General features: G+C 44.1%; 1 protein-coding gene across 7 annotated transcripts in view; it reads left to right on the top strand.

Moving 5' to 3' along the window:
• kif21b (kinesin family member 21B) overlaps positions 1-13,988 on the top strand; it is a 112,765-nt gene extending 98,777 nt beyond the window's left edge. For 5 of the 7 annotated variants that reach the window (XM_071337086.1, XM_071337090.1, XM_071337088.1 and 2 more), the window contains 5 exons: positions 47-164; positions 415-585; positions 1,802-2,001; positions 2,916-3,056; positions 8,477-13,988. In XM_071337086.1, coding sequence (XP_071193187.1) covers positions 47-164; positions 415-585; positions 1,802-2,001; positions 2,916-3,015 — 589 coding nt within the window. In that variant the 3' untranslated portion in view covers positions 3,016-3,056; positions 8,477-13,988. The remainder of the gene's footprint in view (positions 1-46; positions 165-414; positions 586-1,801; positions 2,002-2,915; positions 3,057-8,476) is intronic. The other 2 variants (XM_071337091.1, XM_071337089.1) reach the window with 1 other exon arrangement.
• Positions 13,989-14,227: the final 239 nt, after the last annotated feature.

Genomic DNA, 14,227 nt, shown 5'->3' with positions numbered 1-14,227 from the left:
CTCTCTCCCTTCTCTCTCTCTCTCCCTCTGCCCTTCCTTTCTCTAGGATGATGGCATTAGGGAAGCTGACAGGTCACATAGGCTCAGTGATGTGTCTCACTGTAGGTCAGTCTCTACTGGGCAAAGACCAGGTCATCACTGGCTCCAAGGACCACTATGTCAAGGTACTGGACACACGGCTACACACACACACACACACACACACACACACACACACACACACACACACACACACACACACACACACAAGCATTTCCATTGTACCCCGTTACGCAGGCTACATCCTGATTATCTACCCTTCTCTTGAGGTGTGAACTGGCATACTTCCTGTTGTGGATTCCTGTTGGGAGTGTGCAACCATGTTTGTCTGCTGTTTGGCCATGTTTTCTGTCTGCTGTCCTGTTTTTCTGTCAGGTGTTTGATGTGGCAGAGGGCATGCTGGGTAATTTAGGCCCCGCCCACAACTTTGAGCCTCCGCACTATGACGGCATCGAGTGTCTGGCCATCCAGGGAGACGTTCTGTTCAGCGCGTCACGAGACAACGGCATCAAGAAGTGGGACCTGGAGAACCAAGAACTCACACAGGTACGCTCTTAGGGGGGGAAAAAAGGTGCCATCTAGAACCTAAAAGGGTTCTTCCGCCGTCCCCATAGGAGAACCCTTTGAAGGAACCTTTTTTGGTTCTAGGTAGAACCATTTCGGGTTCCATGTAGAACCCTTTCCACAGAATAGCCTTTTTTTCTATGAGTGTAGAGGGAGGGAGGGAGGGAGGGGGACTGTGCGTGTGTCACGGCACCGTGTGGCAGCGATAATTGAATGTCATTGATAGCAATACTGACGGTATTTGGGAAAAGGGAACGTACTACTACAGTGCATGAAGGTTGATTAATGGGTATCGGTCTACAATGTGGTCAGCCTATAGTGGCAGGAGTGAATCCTGTGAGGTAAAAAGCTGCCTTTTGTAAATATAGGCCATGTCTTTACCGGCTCAGCTCAAAGGGCTACAACCCAAATCGATACCCTACTAGGGCCAGGGTCCATAGTAGTGCACTATACAAGGAATATGATGCAGCCAAAGTGTTAGCTCTGAGGGACAAGTTAGTACTGTGTCATCCAATTTTTTTATTTGCCATGAGAGAGTAGTCAACATTGTAGAGCAGGGTGGACAAGTATATCGATAGCTACTGAGTAGGGTTAGGGAATACTTTACTTTGATCGTTTGTTTATTGAAATAACTTCGGTGTATTTCAGTATTTTCAAATAATGTTTCCCGAATCAACTACTTTTATTGGAAAAACGTTATTTCAATGACCCGAACAGACTTAGGTTCAAATGCATTGGATTATTTAAATATTTGTATTGGAATATACACTTGCCTGTGTATTTGAGTATTTTTTTTAAATGCATGACAATATTTTCTGAGTGTATTTCCAAATGCTTTCCCATATTCAACTACCTGTGTTAATCAAAATACTTACTTCCAACATTGTCTTCGAAAGTAATCGAAGTACCCTAAATAGTATTTAAACCCAGGTCTGGTGTGTGCCCGTGTAGGCGTGCGTGCGTTCATGTAAGTATCCGGTAATGCTTTTTAAATCCTCTTGAATGGTGGGTAATCTTAGTCAAACACCCACAGTATACCTCTGTGGAAAGGATATCTGTGCCCAGTTTAGCCGTAGAGGATCATGTACACTGATACGCAGTCAACGTTGGAACTTCAAACACTACTTCTGTGACTGTGTGTCGGTTAAATTGTATATTTAAACTAAACTGAACCCCCCCCTCCCCCCCCCCCCCACAGCAAATCCCCAACGCCCATAAGGACTGGGTGTGTGCGCTGGCATATGTTCCAGGGCGCCCCATGCTGCTGAGTGCCTGTCGGGGGGGCATGCTGAAGGTGTGGAACGTTGACAACTTCACCCCCATAGGAGAGGTCAAGGGTCATGAGAGCCCCATCAATGCCATCTGCACCAACTCACGGCACATCTTCACCGCTTCCAGGTAAAACATGACTAAAACGTGATTATAACCATATTCTCACTTGTTATAACCTTTCTCCGAGATGTATTTTTCACTTCATATCCAGGTATGACGTTACGGCACTGGAAGGGTTAAGTAAATAAGGTAGTTGGGGGGCTTTCGGTGGATGTAACTGCACTATCAGGGGCGTCTTTCACTAATGTATTTCATTACATGGGTTATTGTTAGATGACTGTTAATAGTACTCGGTGTTTGGCATCACCCTGCTAGAGAGTTTGTCACATTTAATGATATACCTTATTGCAGCAAAGCAATTAGAACAAGTTACTCTAGGACAGTACATTCTTTCTGAGAAGATGCTATGACTAACAAGAGAATGTTGTTGACTGCAACACAGAAACATTGACTGGTGCATGAGGCATTCAATGTCCTTGTCAAGGATAAATCTTTCTGATATCACTCAGCCGTACACAACTAGTCACTTGCTTGGTAGAGCTCAGCTCGATGCATGCGACCAGGCGTATCATTGGCATGTGCAGTGTGTCTTTCCTCTTCCCAGCATTGCATGGAAAACTTTAGCAGACTGACGGGACCATATGGTACGGCGGTGAAGTACACGTACTACATCACTAGGATTGTAGATCGAGAGGGGTTTGCATGGATCTGCTTCGCACGCCCAATGATCTCTGTCCTCCCTATACCTACCTCTTTTCACCAACGCCTTTCACTTTTCATGCTTAATGCCCTTCCTGATACATCTGAATACAACTTTGCTAAACTAGTACCTTATCTTCATCTTGTACTAACCCGCTTTAACCTCTCCTTTTCCCCTCTCTTCCTTCTCCTACCTCTCTCTCTCTCTCTCTCTCTCTCTTTCACCTTCTGTATTTTGTCTGCTTCTCCTCCCCTCTCCTCCTCATCCTGCCCTGCCACAGTGACTGCAGGGTGAAGTTATGGAGTTATGTCCCAGGTCTGACCCCCTGTCTACCTCGACGGGTTCTGGCTATCAAGGGTCGTGCCACAAGCCTCCCATGAGCCTTCACTCCGACTCACAACCCCGCTTCCGCTCTCCTCTGGTACTTTCACTCATTCGCGTTGCTTTCTCTTTCTGATTTATTTTCTTCTCTCCGTCCCCTGTCTTCATCTCTCTAGGGCCCTCTTTCTCTTGGTCTTTTTTATTTATTTTCTCCCTCTCTCTTCCTCTCCCTCTCTTCATCTCGCTAATGCCCTTTCTCCAGTGGCGGTCGGTGCCGTTTAAGATGAGGGAGGATTTTTATTTTTTTCATGAAGATGGCCTTATTTCTATTACAGCATATTGGATGACTATCATTCATATTCCATTCACCCAGTTCAATTTAACATCGAAAGGTTCAGGCTACTACATGATACTCATATTTTCCCTGTATCCATTATGAGGTTGCTACAACCTAGCCGATGAATGGAAGTTTCCAACGTAGAGAATTTTGAGTACTCAAGGTGACAGACAGTGACACATTCAATACCGCCTTGCACACTCTTGCCTGCATCTAGCTGATCTAGGGAGTAATCATTAGTCCAACAGTTGCAAATGTGAATTTCTGTTGGACATATTTAGGTGTTTTAATCCCCGTTTCATTCCGGTTGCTTCCGTTTAAGAAACCACATGAAAACAGCGTGATCACTTTGCTTGTATATATAATTGTATATATAATACCTTCTCGCATATACAGTGGGGCAAAAAAGTATTTAGTCAGCCACCAATTGTGCAGGTTCTCCCACTTAAAAAGATGAGAGAGGCCTGTAATTTTCATCATAGGTACACTTCAACTATGACAGACAAAATGAGAAGAAAAAAATCCAGAAAATCACATTGTAGGATTTTTTATGAATTTATTTGCAAATTCTGGTGGAAAATAAGTATTTGGTCACCTACAAACAAGCAAGATTTCTGGCTCTCACAGACCTGTAACTTCTTCTTTAAGAGGCTCCTCTGTCCTCCACTCGTTACCTGTATTAATGGCACCTGTTTGAACTTGTTATCAGTATAAAAGACACCTGTCCACAACCTCAAACAGTCACACTCCAAACTCCACTATGGCCAAGACCAAAGAGCTGTCAAAGGACACCAGAAACAAAATTGTAGACCTGCACCAGGCTGGGAAGACTGAATCTGCAATAGGTAAGCAGCTTGGTTTGAAGAAATCAACTGTGGGAGCAATTATTAGGAAATGGAAGACATACAAGACCACTGATACTCTCCCTCGATCTGGGGCTCCACGCAAGATCTCACCCCGTGGGGTCAAAATGATCACCCCACTGTATATATGATATGATAACGTCCCACAGCTGACAGTGCATGTCAGAGCAAAAACCAAGCCATGAGGTAGATGGAATTGTCCGTAGAGCTGTGAAACAGGATTGTGTCGAGGCACAGATCTGTGGAAGTGTACCAAAACAATTATGTAGCATTGAAGGTTCCCAAGAACACAGTGGCCTCCATAATTCTTAAATGGAAGAAGTTTGGAACCACCAAGACTCCCCCTAGAGCTGGCCGACCAACCAAACTAAGCAATTGGGGGAGAAGGGCTTTGGTCAGGGAGGTGACCAAGAACCCGATGGTCACTCTGACAGAGCTCTAGAGTTCCTCTGTGGAGATGGGAGAACCTTCCAGAAGGACAACTATTTCTGCAGCACTCCACTAATCAGGCATTTATGGTAGAGTGGCCAGACGGAAGCCACTCCTCAGTAAAAGGCACATGACAGCCTGCTTGGAGTTTTCCAAATGGCACCTAAAGACTCTCAGACCATGAGAAACAAGATTATCTGGTCTGATGAAACCAAGATTGAACTCTTTGGCCTGAATGCCAAGTGTCACGTCTGGAGGAAACCTGGCGCCATCCCTATGGTGGAGCATGGTGGTTGCAGCATCATGCTGTGGGGATGTTTTTCAGCGGCAGGGACTGGGAGACTAGCCAGGATTGAGGGAAGTATGAACGGAGCAAAGTACAGAGAGATATTTGATGAAAACCTGCTTCAGAGAGCTCAGGACCTCATATTAGGGTGAAGGTTCACCTTCCAACAGGACAACGACCCTGAGCACACGGGACAAGTCTCTGAATGTCCTTGAACATTTATGGAGAGACCTGAAAATAGCTGTGCAGCGATGCTCCCCATTCAACCTGACAGGATATGAGAAGTTATGCAGAGAAGAATGGGAGAAACTCCCCAAATACAGGTGTGCCAAGCTTGTAGCGTCATACCCAAGAAGACTCAAGGTTGTAATCGCTGCCAAAGGTGCTTCAACAAACTTCTGCGTAAAGACTTATGTAAATGTGATATTTCAGTTTTGATATAAAAAACAGTTTTTGCTTGGCATTATGGGGTATTGTGTGTAGATTGATGGGAAAATACAATTGTATCCATTTTAGAACAGGGCTGTAACGTAACAAAATGTGGAAAAAGTCAAGGGGTCTGAATACATTCGGAATGCATTGTATTTTTTTAGAATATTTATGTTTGTGCATGTACATTGCTTGATTGATTAATCTCATGCTACACAAAGATAAACAACATACATTTCTAATCCAATACTTACTTTGTTACACCCATTACTGAAATGTTTGTTCCAGTTTAAATGCCTTAGGTAGTCTCTTTACAATGTTCCTAACCCAGGCACTCATTCTGAATGCAGGTAGCAGGTTGCAGGTGAATAAATAGCCTAACTGTTGTATATCCTAACTCTGGCTGACTTCCAATAGGAATTACACATCACTTTGCAAGCCAGTATAATGTGACTTGCAGGCCTGATTTGGCCTGTAAACCAGGAGTTTCAGGCCATTGTATTGCACTTTCAGAAAAATAGGTTTTGATTTGTCCTAAAGGGGTACAAACACTTGTCACTATAATGGTACCTTGTAAGGTCATCCTTTGTACCTTTTTATTTATAAGTGCATAATTGTAGCCCAGTTCATACCTCATACCATGTCAGGCCTGCAAAATTCCGGTGACTCTACCAAAATTCACAGATTTTCCAAAAATCCTCTTTGAAAGGATTTTGGATTTCCTGGTTCTGTTTCTAGGAAACCTTCAACCAGGATTTCTGGAGAACCTGGGAATTTTAGGGAAGTTACCAACATTTTTCATGCCTACCTGCAAGTCACATTATGAGGAAACTACCTAAGGCAGGGGTCGGCAACGACATTATGTTATCGTGTCTCAATGTAATCAAGGGATGAACTTATTTTTTTTTTTTAATATCCAACAGTTGGTCCTCTGTAGCTCAGTTGGTAGAGCATGGTCCTGATAGTGGGATAGATTCTCAGGACCACCAATACGTATAATGTATGCATGCACGACTAAGTTGCTTTGGATAAAAGCGTATGCTATATGGCATATTTTAAATCTAATCTCTTTTTGGGCTTAGTTGTGGTCATTTTGCAGTGTTAAATAAGTACTCAAATTAATTTCCGGCCCCTACACCATCCACTCTGACAAAAATCGGCCCACGGCCGAATCTAGTTGCTTACCCCTGACCTGCATTTAAACTGGAACAAACATTTCAGTAACAGGTGCAAAAAATCTAACCAACTGATTTGAATTAATTTAGAAAATCGTATGTTATTTATCTTTGTGTAGCATTAGAGTAATCGCTCAATGTACATGCACAAACATAGATCTAAAAATCTGCCTGCAATAGAGCATGCTGGGAAATTTGTTAAAATGATGGGTGTGGTTTTGGGTCAAAGTGATGTGTATGAGTTTCAGGCCCCTATATTAGGGTAAAACTAGGCCCTCAAAATAAGGCCTTATGAACTACGTATGATATTGTGTTAAATATTTTTTTTTTTATGATCACGTATTCGCTTAGGATCTCACTTGGTGCAGTCCATAGGGCTGAAAATGTATAAATGCAACAACCATGTCTCTGTCAATAGCAAACACAGTCATGTGTGTTACTGGTAAATACTCTAAAGGTGACCTGGGAAAAATGCAAATAAGGCTTATAGCCCTACACCAGGACTTTCCTGGCCTGGAAGGACGAACCATTCTGGTTTTGGATTTTTATATGGTTCTTCAAAGAACCATCCCAATTTATGGTTCTTCATAGACCCTAAAATGGTTCCCCTATGGCATCGCTCTCAATAATCTTATTTGGTTCCAACTTGCACCTTTATTTGTAAGAGTGCACGTAACACTAACAATAATTATTATTTTAATTGGGTCCTACCTACAGTACACACACATACAGATGCATGTGCACACACACACAAGCAGACACAAACACACACGAGCGCGTGCATACACACACACACACACACACACACACACACACACACACACACACACACACACACACACACACACACACACACACACACCCTTCCTCGCCAACATCATCCATGTCAATCATCCTACTTTTTCCCACTAATGCTACAGTAACACGGTGTCTCTGCAACACACTTCAGTGAGCCCAGCTAGCAGCCTGATGTTAGGAGGGATTGAGGAGGGAGAGGGAGTGTTATCCTGGGTATTATGACAGCAGTTAGGAGGTAGTGCTCGGCAGGTCATGAATGGAGAGGAGATTAAGAGTAAATTGTCAACTGAGCTGTGAGTTTCTTAACAGGGAAAAGAGAACAGAACAGCAGAGAAGATACGTTGATTCTCTTCTTAACTTCCTAATGCAATTATAGTATTTTACAAACTTCAATTGGAGCTCTGTTGATCAGAGATAGGGGGGCGGGAAGAGATGAATAGGAGGGAGATGGGACAGAGGGACGGAGAGGGAGGGGACATATGGTGTTTGAGAGAGGGGAGAGAAAAATAGAGAATTATAGAGGAAGACATAACGAGGGACAGAGACCGAGGGATGAGGGTTGTGGTGTTTGCTCTATCTTGAGGGGAGGTTGTGTGCCACAGAGGAGGACGATGTTTGATGTCTATTTTGGAGCTGATTCCTTTGTGCTCCGTAATTGGTGAAGGAGTAGGGGGTAGCATTTGTGTGTGTGTGTGTGTGTGTGTGTGTGTGTGTGTGTGTGTGTGTGTGTGTGTGTGTGTGTGTGTGTGTGTGTGTGTGTGTGTGTGTGTGTGTGTGTGTGTGTGTGTGTGTGTGTGTGTGTGTGTGTGTGTGTGTGTGTGTGTGTGTGTGTGTCATCTTTCTGTGAACTGTAGGTTTTGATGTCTTGTCTCTCTGGTGCTGTGTGGGAGTCACAATGGAACTGTTTGAAGATGCTGGCAATTGAGTCCCTCTTTTCTTCTCCCTCTCTCCTCTCTCTCCGCCTCTTGCTCTTGTTCTTTTCCTCCCCCCTTGTATTCCTCGGTCTCTCCCTATCTCTCTTGGTCTTCTCCTTCTGCTCTCCTTCCCTCTCAATGTTTCTCCCGCTCTCATTCTCTGTGTCCCCCTGGTCCCCTCTCTCTTTTTCTCCCCCTTCATCTCCCCACCCCCACTCTATTTCTCTGTCTCTCTCGATCTCTCTACCCCGCCATCCCTCTGTCTCTCTCTCCCTCTCTCTCTTTCCAGTGATATGACGGTGAAGATCTGGTCAGCAAAGGTGGGGAAGAAGAGGTGACGTTCGGTCGGAGCGTCATTGTGACATCATTATCGGCGGCCATCTTTACCGAGGGCCTTCAACCTCTGACCCTCTCACTTCAACCACCTCAACCAATCAGGTGTGACGCGGCAGGACGTCATGGCTACCAACCATAACCGGGACGACCAAAGTGTGAATGGCGCGTCGTCGCAAAGTTCAGTCTCCTCCGGAAAGATCCTTATGAGGAGTGTGTCTTGAACTGAAAGGCAAAACGGGAAGCTTGAGAGTTTTTACCTTTTTCTTGTTTTTACTGCCAATCCAACTGTAAGTGCAATTGAGGTGTGATGGGATTTGGACAAGATAAAAACCTTTATTGTGCCAGATGATGGCTGTGTGAGGACAGCAAGCAGAATGTCCATGGGATGTTCACAGACACAGCTACTGACTGATTCATCTACTCTCCTATTTATTACTCATTCAATGAAAACAAGGTCTCCCAGAAGTGAACTAACCCTCGGAGAACACCATTTCTGAGCCAACTAAAGACGATGTTTCTATCTTCAGGGCTGTCTGTGTTTGACTGTCTACTGGCTGAGATGAACCAACTGGAATTCATTTATAGCAAAGGGGGCTGACAGAGTGAGTTGTTCAGTATACATACAGTATGTATGTTGAAACCACTGGACAGTTTGTTGAGAGTTCATTTCAGCCCTTTGTGATTCCCTGTCTCCTCGTCTCTATGGATGGGTTTTCTGTGGCCTCTACCTTGGCTGCAGGCTGCTGAGTCTGCACTGAGAGAGCCTAGCAATAATAACATCACTACTAACACCAGTCCTGGAGGAACATACACACACACACACACACACACACACACTGCTGTCTTATCAGGGTGGGAGTGCAGGAATAATAGCATTATTCACACTCACACAGACACACCAACCCCACCAGACAGCGGTAGCTCCACAGGTGCCAAAGTTCCAGATCATTATCTCTCCTGTCTTTATGCAGCCCGAGACTGGCTGCGTCCCAAATGGCACCCTACTTCCTATGAAGTGCACTACTTTTGACCAGGGATTAGCGTGCCAGTTGGGACTCGCCCCCTCTCTCTCTCTCACTGAGGCGCTCAACACTTCAATAAGCACCCTGAGAATCACCATCTCAACCTCTCCTCTCGTCTTACCCTGTGAGTCTGGTATGCTGTGCCAGTCCATTCTGAGCTTATTAGCTGTTGTAACTTCTGCAAAACTGGATTTGAATCACAGGAGGTCGGTGGCCCTGTGATTGTGGGCGACTGGCTTATGGTAATGCCTGGAGCGGAATAAGTGGAATGGTATCAAATACATCAAACACATGGTTTGATGCCATTCCAGTCGTACCGATCCAGCCATTATGAGGAGCCGCTCTCTCCTCAGCGGCCTCCACTGGTTCTGAATACTATTTGAAATCTTTCAAATATTCATCAGCATTTGTTCTAGCCTGCCTGGATTTGCCAGACGTGGCCCATGATGCCAGGCAAGCTCAATCAAACACAGATAGAGTATTTGGAATTTCAAATAGTGTTTGAGGCCAGGTCTGAACTGATGATAACTGTAACTGCAGACACCAATATAGCTCTAGTTCTGCGCCACAGAGACAGTGGTGGGAGGGATGGTAATGCTAGCCAGGCTAATTGGCTGCTGTGTTAGCAGGTGGTGATGAGTTATGCTGCATGGTGGGCAAAAGTCTGATTTAAGTAGGTCAGGACAGGAGAAGAGCGCTGTGTCCCTATTGGCACCCTATTCCCTACATGGTGCACTACATTTGACCAGAGTCCTATGGGCCCTCGTCAAAAAGCAGTGCACTATATAGGGAATAGGGTGCCATTTGGGACGCATTATTTACCAGATCTTTATTTCTTCCGTTCAGTAGTTTTAAAGAAGGAACCCTTCCCTGCTGTGTGTGTGCCATTGGGGTAGTGTGGGGGCGACGCCTGGCTTCACACACACACACACATGCTTTTAGGTTATCCATCTTGCCTGGCAGTGCTTGGCATCCTTCAGCTCTGAGATTTGCTGTCTGCTAAGTTAAACATATTTGTCTTCTTGCCCTCCCACGCACGCGCACACACACACACACACATACACACACACACACACACACTCACTCATGTGGCTAACCACTATCTCCAGGCACCGGTGATCAGAGAATCTTCCCTCCTAAGCCTTTTAGAAGGGGACATTCAAATCAATTCCCGCTGACGATGTCACAACATAGAACATTCCAGAAGAAATTGTGAAATTCTCACACTCCTCCCTGATGTTCGGAAATGTCTTTTAGATGCCTAGTGAGCGACTGAGCCATGTGTAACTCACAGCATTTCTTCTCCTGTGAATATATCTCGTTGTTATTGAGTGCACTTTATCTGGTAAACGTGTGTACTGTGCTGTGATCAAATGGATTACGTTAGAGGAAGGGATCGGTGGTCCAATATAGCGAAAGAAAAGTATCCCAAATGAAATCTACTGCAATGAGAATCTCAAATACTGTCTGTGTAGAGCTGTCTTTGAAGACTGAATCGATGGTGTCTCTCTTACAAGACATGTTGATGCTGCTAACATGATGTAAATAGTTTGATAAAGAGAAACGTAAGACATGAGATGACGCAATCATGTTATTCTGAGCCGAGGTTTAGGTTTGAGTTGAAGGTAGAGGGAGTTTATACTAGACACAGATCCAGTTTTATAGTCTCTGTATGTAGCCCATAACGCCTTGTTTTTAAAGCCATTTAAATGTGTTTAAGGTACAATCGATGTTCCTTTGTCATAGAGGAATATCTATGTAATCTCTCTCGACTTTTACGACTTCTTTAATAACGTCAAACTATCATGCATTTTTTGTTGTTGTCGACTCCCTTTTAATATTGTATTTTCCAAATCCTCTATCGTGGCCCTTGGAGGACCAGGCTTAGCATGAAGGATGTTGAACACCCACAGCTGTGCCAATCACCTATAGCTAGCTAACTATGTGGCGCTCTACTCTGCTGACTGTTCCGGGATCAGCCTTTCTACTCCTTCGCTCAGTGTGTTTCGCAGTAGCTGTTCGAGGAAGCTCTGTAGTACTTAAAGGGGCTTTTAAAGGTGCCCTTGCTTGTGCATTTGCTGTAGAACAGAGCTGCGTGATCCTAGCGGTAGTGATGGTAGGAGAGGAGGACGCCTCAGAACCATGAGCAGAATTAATATGCCAACCGAATGTTCAGTCACACTTTATTTGGATAGTGCGGGTAGTCCATCTGTGGTCATACCATCAACAAATAATCTTTTGACCGGCAACTGCTTGCTAGGGTTAAGTTTAGAATAAGGGTAAGGGTTCATTTTGGGTTAGGTTAAGGGTTAGGGCTACTAGATAGTTGGTTGAAATGTTACTGATCATCTACAAGATGGCCTATCCGAAATAAAGTGTTACCGAACGTTCTAATTGATGACATCACAAAGGTGCTGTTTTAATTCCGGAACAGGACGCCGATGAGAACAATCAAAATTCTCACCTCCTAGTCTCAAAGGGTTAACCACACAGCCAAATTAGAAGCCCTCTCCTCTCCAGTTGGAAGTGCTGCTACTGACCGAGCATGTCTGACAGCCATGTCCACTCGCTATAGATTCCTAGGCTTCTTCTCTCGTCTCCGTCGGTACCTCTCTGATGGCTGAATCACCTGTATACAGGTGTATAATACTGTCTATCGGAGGGGAGATTTGGGCACAGTTATTGACTTCCTGGTTATCCGACGCCCCGACAAAAAGACGACTGACTTTCCTACCCAGTGTGCAGATATGACCGTCTGTATGTCTACCCGAGCTTAACCTTTCACCTAATTAGAAAATGAACCACTCGGCCTATCAGCACCACGTAGGCTCCATGTCTCTGCCGCTTGCCTCTGCTTTCAGGCCCACTGCACATAGAAATAGAATTGGTACAGAGATCCTTGACGTGTCCTCTACGTGCTCTGTAGAAAAGCTGTAACCGGTCTCAGGCTTGCTCCAGCGGCGTTCAAAAGGCGTCAACGTTACAGAGCATTCAGATTCAGATCCACGTGTATTTAGCGTCTGCTAAAATGACTTAAATGTAGAACGGATATGAATGTCTGTCTGGTATGGGATTGGTTTTGTCAGCTCTATTTGTTCGATTTCTATCTGCGACGTACTGAACCTTTCACCTCACTTGATATCTACTACCCAGGCTGCTGCGCTGTGCGCTCAGAGCGTTTATGGCCTAATCAAACGCTGACAGAGATGGGCCTCGTTTCCCAGTTGCGACGTAACTTAAGCATTACGATGATGGTACCAGATGCATCGTTATTTACAAACCAACTTTTTAAAGATGTGTTTCCCAAACGAGCAAGTAGAGAGTATGTTGTTAGACCACGTGTCGATACTGATAGGATCGAAAGAAAAGCAGCACTGCTCTCGGGTCAGCTTTCTCCGTTCAAATCTTACCTCGACATGATAATTATTCCACTATACTGATGAAGGATTCAGCTCCTCGACAGATATTACCAATTATGTCTGCAAATAGGCTATAGACACAGCAAAATCTCCCCAAAATAATGCACAAAATTACAGATTAAAAAATTACAGACAGTATCCTAGTCGCAAAATAGAACTCAATTGACGGAACATGAAATGTATATCAATATGATTTTAATAGTATATGTAGACCTATGTATGGTTTATTGTAGTTTCTCGGTTTTAAGTTGAAGCATCACTTTATCCTCAACTTGTTAGTAACCATTGCAAATACTTCGGCCACTTTTGTATTTGCAGTCAAATTCATTCCGAAGTCATCTGCAGTCACAGTCTGTGACAGATTGCCTAAACATCTTGATTCAATATTTTTTTAGCAGAAATGGTCTGTGAATAAAGTGACGCGGAAGGGCAATAAAGAGTCTGGCGATGCACTTTGGCAGCTCTACGAGTGGCCTGGATCACTCGTACTGCAGATGTGCAAAGATTTTTAGGAGCCACGTTGCTAACGAAGGCTCTGGGAAACACCTTTGTCTACTAAAGATCCATTGTAAGAAAGTTCTAATATGTTCTGATATCTCGGCCTAATCAAACACTGACCGAGCTGATATGTGTCATATTTTGAGTGGCTGCTCAGAAGTGCATACCATAGAGGTCACACAGAGTGATGGCGTCTATTGTCAGCTCGGTTTCTCTCTATTTCTGTTTCACAGGCAAAGTGGGCGGTAACATGTCTCTGGTGGTATCTGTGAACCAGGGTCAAATGTCATACCAGGTGCCTTTTTTATTTCACAGGCTCCTCCCCCTACAGACTACTGTAAGTGTTTGTACAGATAATATTGTGTTTCTTTTTTCTTACAATGTGCATGTGACCAAATACCATGTAAAATACCTTGACATTTAAAAACTGTAAGTAGGTGTATTATTTCATGATGGATCAATAAATCGTTCCTTCAATGAAATAAAAAAAAAACGTCAAAGAATAAAATCAGTGGTCTCAAAAGTACTCGAATCTTCAGTCTTGAAAGTTGTCTTTTTGAAGTAAACTTCAATTGGACTTCAGTTGAATGACTTGTCTTTTCATGCAGTCAGCTGTCAAGAGTTTGTGGAAACAGAGCAGCTCTGCGGTGAGATACAACAGATGTGGGTGGATGAGAACACTATTACTGTATCCCTCTGGACCAACACAACATAGAGAGAGAGAGAACTCTTTAGAAGGGAAAGATGGTGTTTGAACGCTCGCTC

This window comes from Salvelinus alpinus, chromosome 12 (assembly GCF_045679555.1).
Source record: "Salvelinus alpinus chromosome 12, SLU_Salpinus.1, whole genome shotgun sequence".
Taxonomy (NCBI): Eukaryota; Metazoa; Chordata; class Actinopteri; order Salmoniformes; family Salmonidae; genus Salvelinus; species Salvelinus alpinus.
The sequence above is the reverse complement of the archived record's forward strand: the minus strand, read 5'-3'. Positions and strand labels throughout refer to the sequence as shown.